The 9230-nt window shown below is 53.5% G+C and overlaps 1 protein-coding gene and 1 pseudogene across 2 annotated transcripts; both read left to right on the top strand.

Annotated features, from left to right (window-relative positions):
- Window positions 1-451: 451 nt before the first annotated feature.
- Window positions 452-3090, top strand: LOC103639602 (bHLH transcription factor pseudogene; annotated as a pseudogene). Its single transcript, NR_163593.1, has 3 exons — window positions 452-808; window positions 1294-2195; window positions 2469-3090. The product of NR_163593.1 is annotated as a bHLH transcription factor pseudogene (transcript).
- Window positions 3091-7753: 4663 nt separating this feature from the next.
- LOC100280777 (uncharacterized) lies at window positions 7754-8998 on the top strand. The gene has a single exon (NM_001366635.1). It carries the CDS (start codon window positions 7776-7778, stop codon window positions 8817-8819), a length of 1044 nt encoding a protein of 347 aa, NP_001353564.1. The 5' UTR covers window positions 7754-7775; the 3' UTR covers window positions 8820-8998.
- The last annotated feature ends 232 nt before the right edge of the window (window positions 8999-9230 follow it).

Here is a 9230-nt window from a genome sequence, read left to right as displayed (position 1 = left end):
TTTAAGTAATGTTATATGAGAGGTAAATACTTGACTTTGTTTAAATAATGTTATTTTGACTTAATGTTATATTATATGGTAGTACATATTGAATTGAAATTGGAACATTTTTTACACATCAATTGTACTGTGACATCATTAGTAAAAAATTCTACAACCGCCCCTGGCGGCAGGGGAAGAGGAAGGGGATCGGAGCGACGGCAGGTCGGCCGGCGTCGGCGACGCAAAGCGGGCGGAGGCCGACTGGCCGATCGAGACTCACCCCACGCGGACGGCCGCCATCGGTGTGCCGACAAATCCGCCAGCCCGCGCGCGCCACTCATGCATGTCACGGCCGGACACCCGCAATAATTCACGTCTTGCACAAATCCACCCCCTTCCAAATCCAAACCTTCCCTCCTCTTCCTCCTTTGCCCAGCCCTTTCTCCCCCTCCTCCCACTTTCCCGCTATCTCTAGGATCCCAGGCCTCGCCTATGGCCGCCTATCCCCTTCCTCCTCCTTCCTGTTCCATCGCACAGTGCTGCAGCTGCTGCTAATCCTTAACCTTTCGACTACTAGTCGGAGTCCTCGGCTCGACGCTGCTCGTAGTCGTAGCTCCAGCTGCTGCTGCGTGGACGGAGGAGGGTGGTTCCTGTTGCAGGCTCGCAAGTTGCAACTTGCAGTGTTGCACTGCTTCAGCAGCAGCTGCCTCATTGCGTGCTGCAGTTATTGCTACCGCTACTGTATACGTAGAGACCGAGACGTCTTGCCATTTGCTAAGCTCTGATGGAGAGGATGCAACTGCAAGGGCCCATCGCCTCTTCGCTGGTAAGTCCTACACACCCAGCCACCCAGTCCCAGGGAGGGCAGGCGATGGAATTTATGGAGCAAGCAGCTTCCATTTCCGGTGGCAGCTTCTAACTTGAGGACGAAGCTCCTACAGTAAATGCAATGGAGTTAATTCTCCAGCTACTGTATGCTCTCGCCTGCCGCTTCCTTTCCCTGCCCTGCCCTCTCTTCTTCTTTATTTGTTCTTCTTTGTTCCTTCCGTTAATGTCGTCGGCTCGTGCCGGCACCCACGCACGCACCATTCAATGCGCGCGTCACTGTATTCGCTGCGCTTCCTAGATAGGAGATCGACTAGGAGTTTCTTTTAATGCATTACTGTCGTCCTTGCTGCTCCCATTTTCTCGATCGACTTTTAGTTTTAGCTGATGATGTGCTTTCTTCCTTTCTTTTCAAAAATTATGGTGCGCTTTTCTTTCTCCCCTTCCGGCGATGGCGTGGCGACAACGGTGGCGATAATGGAACAGTGGACGGACAAACAGCAGGTGGTGGCCAGCACCAGCGCCGCAATGGCGGCGCAGATGCCCTTCCTGGCGTTGCTCCAGGGCGCAGGCGTCGTGGTGGAGGGGGCGGAGACGGAGCAGCAGCAGTACGAGCACGAGCACGACGGGCGCAAGCGGCAGGCCTTGGCGCGCGCCGTCTCCAAACTCGACCTGCTCGAGAGCTGTCTCACGCAGGCGGCGGCTCCCGCGGCGGCGGCGTGTGCGCCAGTGGCCAGCAGGACGACCGAGAGGCGGATGAAGCGGCCGAGGACCCGCGCGCGAGCCGCGCCACCGCCGGAGAAGCGCAGGAAGCCCGAGGAGGCCGAGAGCCAGCGGATGACGCACATCGCCGTGGAGCGCAACCGGCGGCGCCTCATGAACGACCACCTGGCCTCGCTCCGCTCACTCATCCCCTCCAGCTATATCCCCCGCGTGAGCCATGCAATGCAAAGCCCATGCATGCATGCTGCGTTCCGTTTCGATCTGACGACGCAACGGTTACATGCAATGCAATGCAGGGCGACCAGGCTACGGTGGTGGGCGGTGCGATCGACTACGTGAAGCAGCTGGAGCAGCAGCTAGTGGCGCTGCAGGCGGCCGCGGGCGCGCGGCGCGGCAGCAGTGTCGTGTCGGACGACGGCGTGTTCCTCGTGTCCCCGCAGTACGCGAGCTACTCGGGGTCGCGCGGCGGCGGCGGGCTCGGCGTGGACGTGGAGGCGACGGGCGCGGTGGGCGGGCACGTGCGCGTGCGCGTCGCGGGGAGGCGGTGGTGGCCCGGCCGGCTCGTGCGCGCCGTCGCCGCGCTGGAGGGCCTCCGCCTCGCGGTCTTGCACCTCGCCGTCACCTCCGTCGGGCGTGACGCCGTCGTGTGCTGCTTCAACCTCAAGGTCAGCCAAGTGTCACGTCGATTTTTGTACTTGTTGTCGTGCTCACGCATGCATGCATGCATGCATGCCCCCGTCGTCTCTTCCTCCCACGCACTTGCATTCCTCCTGGAGCGTATAAGCGTAAAGCGTATTGCACTGCGTGTGGGTTCTTTCCAACCGCAGTGGCAGTGCATGGGTCTCGACGCCTCGAACCTATTCTGTTGGGCAGGCTTGAATTGAAGTGTTCGAATAAAGCTAAATAATGGTGTGCATATATCTGTGTACTACGTGCAGATGGAGGAAGGGTGCGAGGTGGCGACGGCGGACGAGGTGGCGACGGTGGTGCACCAGATCTTCGCCTACTCCGCCGCCGGCGCATGCTGCTGACGACGACGACTGACTGCGCCCCGCGCGCCGACGCCAGCGGCCGTGGAGCACGGGACGGGGACGGTAAGTCAAAGCCGCAGAGGCGGGCGGACATGACGGCATGTACACGAAACACGACGACGAACGCGCGCGCAGAGGCGGAGAGGACGACGTACGGCCGGCCGGCCCGGGCCACCAAGAGAGAAGGGCATGCGTACGCAGAGGCGTGGATCAGCGGCAGCGCTAGGCCGGGGACCAAGCAAGCAACCATGGCAAGTGATGTGCTTGCGGTGCCATGCCATGGCAACGGCTGCACTGCGTGCCGTGGTCCAGCGCAGCGCAGCGCCGGGTGGAGAGGAGCAGGAGACCATCTACTGTAACTTGACTAGTGTTTACTTACTTGGCTGGGTGGCTGGCAGGACCAGTACTCCGGTGGTGAAGGGTACTGACGACTGTAGCTGGACTGGACTGAAGGCTGAAGAGAGCGTGGTACAGTACAGTACAGTAGCAGTGTTTGAATAGCATGGCTATATATCTATGTAGTTTTTTCTCCCTTGCCTTTGGAGAGCCACGCCCACGCACGCATCACTGTGTTTTGCATGCTTTACTTTATTTGTTATTAGTTATTACTCGTATATAATAAGACCACGCACAGTATCGTGTGTGTGTAGTTCAGCACTGCTGCTTCCTGCCAGCAGTTGCGCGGTTCCTGCTGGCTCTTGCTGCAGCGTCGGCCTCTGATGTCTGATCTCTCCACTGCAACTGCAAGCCCCATCATCTCTGCGCTGCGTGCGTCTGCATGACGACTGCGTCGCCGTGCATGTCCTCTGCTGTCGTCGTCTCGTCTACGGGATGAGGACGACGGGGGGACGGACAGGCTTCGCCTCGTCGGACTCGGACGTCGGGTGCTGTTCGCTGCCATGTACAGACTACAGACGGAGCAGCGCACAGCGCAGGCCACGCCACACTAGTACTGCCGCCACAGGACTACGGTAGCCATGCGACTGCGTGCGAAGGGCGAACGAAGGAAAAGCTTTTTGCCCCGATCCGCCGTTCATCCTCCTCTGCTTCCGCGCCGAGTCGAAGCCGAGCGTGGACGTGCCGTGCCTTGCCGCTCCGCGTGTTCCGCGTCGATCGAAGAATCATTCTTGGCATGCTGCCCCGCACCGCAGCCCGCAGGCAGGGCAGGCAGAGGCAGCCGAACCAAAGTCTGCCATGCGTAGCGGCCGCGTAGCCTGTTGCGCGCGGCCTGGGCACTGTGTGTACGCCGTGCCTCCGGTCCTTTCGCATCATCGCTGTCGCTCTCTCGGTCACCGGTGGCGTCGGGTGGGCGAGACGAGTCTCGAAACAGAACGGAGCGCGGGCCGTTCGTTATTAAATGCGGCCGCGGGTACGCGCGCGTGAGCATGACACGACACGGGGGCCGGCCCGATCGCCGATCGCTGCCTGTGTGATTCGGCGTACAGTTCAGTACTGTACGTGCGTGTGTCACCCATGTCCATGTGTGTTGTGTCCAGCAGCGCCTGCTTCCTCATGTGCCCGCCATTAATGACCTGGCGCCGTGCTTCAGAGTCCACACCACCACTCGTCGAGACCTTTTCAGCTCCTTTTTCTTTCTCTTTCTCGTGCGTGCGTGCAAGGAAAACAAGGGCGCGCGCTTCGGGATTGACTTGTTTTCTTACTAGCACTGCACTGCTTGCAAGGAGCCGGCCGGCCGACTCGCTGTCGCTGGCCGGCTGCTGCGCCTGCGCCTGCGCCTCCTTCGGCACAGGTGCACCGTGCACGGCCGATACGATATTTGACCTCTGACGGCTGACGCTGGCAGCGGCAGATGAACCTTCGCCCTTCGGCTCGGGCGCATACCACTCGCTGGGGGCCGCCCGATCGTCGAGAGGCGTTTGCTCTAGATGGAGACGACGAGGTCGTACGGCTGGCAGGTCGTCGTTACTCGTGAAGCACCCTTTGCAGAGTGCATACACAGCTTCGCCGGGGATCGTGCAGGTAAATGGTCGCCCAGACGAGACAACGGTAACATGGGCTGGGCCGTAAACCGGTCCCTGTCCTCCTTCCGCCGCAATAGGTCACGTGCACGCGGAGGCCCAATCTCGCCCAGCTGGAATGGCGCACGTGCTGGCCAGTTTGCCCACCCCATTCCGGCACCAGCCCAATCTAGTTGCTTGCAGACGCTCGTTTTTTTTTTTTTTTTTGTGTCATCGCGGACGTGGGTCAGTCACGTGGCCGTCAAGTTTTCTGCGTCGTCCTCCGCCGCGCAGCCCGCGCTAGCCCGCCCGACCATAAACCCCGTACCGCCCGCCACCAGCGTTCACAGCCCTCACGCTAGGTTTTTCGAGTGTTCCACTAAGTTTACTGAGAAGATTATTAACGTCTACCACATCAAAGCAAAGAAGGAAACTACAAAAATATGTCACGATGGATATAACGATGGTTCTTTGATATAGTAAATATTATTGTTCTTTTATATAAACTTGGTCAAATCTTGATTTAATGTATGAGTTAGGACAAACCTGGAAATGTTTATATTTTGGGAAGTTCTATTTTGGTAAATGCTTACATGCATGTCAACTTGCTTTCTAGTGGTGGATCTACAATTTGCTTCAAGTTCTTTGTTATTCACTCTGCCTGGTTATAGAACTAGCACCTATCCCATTGCCAGCCTAAAGAAAACAAATGCACGAGGCTCTACCATTTCGGTAGTACTTTCACAATAACATATTTTCTCACTCTGCTACAACAACATGATTTCAATATTTTGATACATAAGTGAGGAACCAACCTAATGATTGTAACCTAATTCAACATGTGTTATGGGCAGACTAATTAATCGAATTCTATATTGGTTACCATCAGTCCCTCACAGCAGAGTACCCTTTTCTATAAATTGTTTCTGATCTACCTTTTTATGTGAATTTCAGGATTGCTATCTTCTTCATGTTCTGAACGAGAGGCACGATAGCATGATAATGATCTTTGTGCGCACCTGTGAATCTACTAGGCTCCTTGCCCTTATGCTGAGGAATCTTGGTTTAAAAGCTATGTCTATTAGGGCTTTTCGGTTAGCTCTCAATACATGTGGATTGAGTGGGATTGAATGAGTTTAAATCCCAAACAAGTCAAACTTCTTCTTAATTTTTTTCTAATCCCATCCAATCCATTTGTATTGGGAATAACCGAACAAGCCCTTAGTGGGCAGATGAGTCAGGTTTACTTTCTTTGACTTAAAATGTCAGACACAGAGATAATTATATGACTATTTCATCCAGTAGGTTAATCCTTATTGTGTGAAGTGGATTTGTCTAGTTTATATCTTCCCTTTAATAATGATTCTCATCTATTTTCTTTATTACCAGGACAAGAGATTAGGTGCTTTGAACAGGTTCAAAGCGAAAGATTGCAATATCCTTATTGGCACTGATGTAGCAAGTTGTGGCCTTGACATTCAAGGAGTTGATATGGTCATCAATTATGATATTCCAATGAATTCTAAGGTCTCTTTCTGTCTGATTGAGTACCTGTCTTGGGCCATTGTGATTTTATTTTAACTGCTTACAGTTCGATGTTCAAATTGGATTTGTTGTGGCCTCACATTTTAGGCCGTGTGACCTGTAGGATTATGTTCATCGGGTGGGTAGGACCGCACGTGCAGGGCGGTCAGGATATGCTGTATCTTTGGTGAATCAATATGAAGCCCAGTGGTTTGTGCTGATCGAGAAGCTCCTTGGTAGTTACAGCTTTTCATTTCACCTCCCTTTTCCCCCTTGGCAATTGACCATTTGACAGCTGAGATGCAATTTTTACAAAGCCTGCCTCTTACGATTTGCAGGCAAGAAAATTGACCATCGTAAGGTGGACAGAGATGAAGTCATGATACTTAAAGGGCCTATATCCGATGCAAAGAGAATTGCACTTACTGTACGTCCTCCTTTGACATCAGTGTCGATTCTGTGTTTTTTTTTTTTTTTTTTTGGTTTTTGCCATTCTTGCTGGTAGCAAATCTGTGCAAAAGGATGGCTATCTGCTGGCTTACAGTGATGCTACTTATCTCACCTCGTAGAAGTTGAAGGAGTCCGGTGGTCACAAGAAGCGGGGAAAAGTGGGAGATGATGACGAAGAGGTGGAAAATCATTCTCATTCTAAAAGACCGAAATCCTTCAAGAAATCAAACAGACGATGAAGGCTCTGGAGCCCGCCAGATGAGATAGAATCCGAGTGTACAGCTGCTTCATTTTACTCTGGTCATCTGTTGTTCAGCGCAGACCCTATGGATTTGCAGTGATGCTTTGGCTATATTATTAGGCTCAGTTAAGACATTTACTTGCCACCATTACTTCGGTTGACGCAAGTCTCCCAATTTTGCCATCCTGACCCAAACAATGTTGCTCAAGCAAATCATTTTTATAAGACGGAGCATCGACGTTTTTTTTTTAAAAAAAATCTCGATGTGAAGTTACTCGTGCTGCTTGAGAGAACAGAACTAACAATGAATACAACCAGCTACATTTGAAATTAAATCTTGAGTTAGCACTGGGAAAACTAAATCATGAGAAAACTTTGCTTACGCTTGCAAGATGTTAGGGGAAAAAAGCTTTCGTGATAGAAAACTAGCGCATGTTTGTCTTGTTAATTTTTTTTGCAAGACTTAAGGCGGATCACTTGGACTATACACTATTTAAACCTGTTAAAAAAACTCTAGCTAATCGAAACAGTTCAGATTATGAACTAAACTATAATACCAACTGGTGGATAATAATAATTCTATAATCCGCTTCTAGTCTACTGACCGGAGTTCAACCAGTAATAAACAAACACCTATAATCCAAGTTTGCAAACAATTTTTACTTTTATAATCCATAATCTAGATTACTGTAATGTAATCATAAGTTACAATCCAGGTTATAACAATTCAAAGTGATTCAAATAAGGTCTAAAATTTCCATTGTTTTATCTATAGTTTGGTTTACTGGCGGCATCAACGAGATGCGGCAGTGATATCTTATTGAAGTCTAGCAAGGAGCATGCGTAGTGCTAACAAACTACAGAAATGGTAGAAGAAGCCCCCACTGACGTCAAGTATATCGTTTTATACGAGCAAAGAAGAAAGAGAAACGGACAAAAGAAACGGCGGTGCGACGTCACAGACACCACCGAGGAAGGCAGCACAGCACAAAAGCAAGAACCTCAGCAGCAGGAGCCGCGTCTCCGCCTCCAACCATCCACATGGGCATGGCGATGGTGTTAACGGACGGCGAGGTCGGTGCTCTCATCAAGGTCTCCGCGGCTGTTTGGGTGGCGATGTCCTACGCCCGCCTCGCCGCGGCGCGTCTCCGCCCAGGCGCGCTTCGCCTCCTGGCGCTGCTGCCCGTCGTCGCGCTCCTCTGCGCGATCCCCTTCGCCTTCTCGACGTCCACGTTCCGCGGCACCTCGGGCTTCTTCCTCGCCTGGCTCGGCTCCTTCAAGCTGCTCCTCCTCGGCGCCGGCATTGGGCCCCTCGACCCTTCCCTCCGCCTCTCCCACTTCGTCTGCTCGGCCACCCTACCCGTGAAGCTCCGGCGGCAGTCCAAAGAGAAGAGCCAAGCCCCCGCCCGTGGTCCGGCGAGGATACTCCTCTCCGGCGCCGTCATCCCGGGCGTCATCTACGCGTACCAGTTCAAGAGCTCGATGGGCAGGTACCAGCTCCTCGCGCTCTACTCCGTGCACATCTACTTCTCGCTGGATCTCCTCCTGGCCACCGTCCACACCGTGATCCACGACCTGCTCGGGATGGAGATGGAGCCGCAGGTGGACCGCCCCTACCTGGCGTCGTCGCTGCGCGACTTCTGGGGCCGGCGGTGGAACCTCATGGTGCCCTCCATCCTGCGGCCGTCGGTGTTCCGCCCCGTCCGCGCGCGCCTCGGCAACGCGGCCGGCGTCCATGCGACGTTCCTCGTGTCCGGCCTCATGCACGAGCTCATGTTCTACTACATCATGCGGAGCGCGCCCAGCGGCGAGGTGACCGCCTTCTTCCTCCTGCACGGGGCGTGCGCGGCCGCGGAGGGGTGGTGGGCGTCGCATGCCGGCTGGTGGCGCCCGCCGCGCCCGGCCGCCGTGCCGCTCACGCTGGCCTTCGTGGCCGGGACGGGGTTCTGGCTCTTCTTACCGGCAATGGTAAAGGGCGGCCTTGACGAGATGGTTCTGCGGGAGTGCCAGGGCATGGTGGTGCTCATGGAGCAGGCCGCCCGGCGGCTCGCCGGCGCCACAGATCTCGTCTCGTCAACCATGTGAATTTGAGCAAACAGCATGTTGCAAGCTGGCTGTCTCTGCTGCTTGACGTTATCTGCACCGCAGGATTTAGATCTGACGGATGTAGTGGTGGGGTTGGTGGATACTATACTGTTTCTTTCGTGATGGGCTGTGACTGTGATTGACAACTATCCGTAATTGAATACATTGTCTTTCAGATCCGGATGATAGGAATGATATGATAGTTGGGATTTGGGAGAGATGCAAATGCAATGCAAGTTGATTAAAATATTCTCGCTGAACAGCAAAATATCTTTTTTTTTATAAAGGAAACGTACGATACACAAACCAATCAAACCGCATGACGGCATGAGGTGGGAGTAAAAACATATGATGGTTTCAATGAGCAATTTTCTTATCACTCTATATTTAAGATATGCATATATCTAAAAC

The sequence above is a fragment of the Zea mays genome, chromosome 9 (genome assembly GCF_902167145.1).
Source record: "Zea mays cultivar B73 chromosome 9, Zm-B73-REFERENCE-NAM-5.0, whole genome shotgun sequence".
NCBI lineage: Eukaryota > Viridiplantae > Streptophyta > Magnoliopsida > Poales > Poaceae > Zea > Zea mays.
This window is presented reverse-complemented; position numbering and strand designations above follow the sequence as displayed.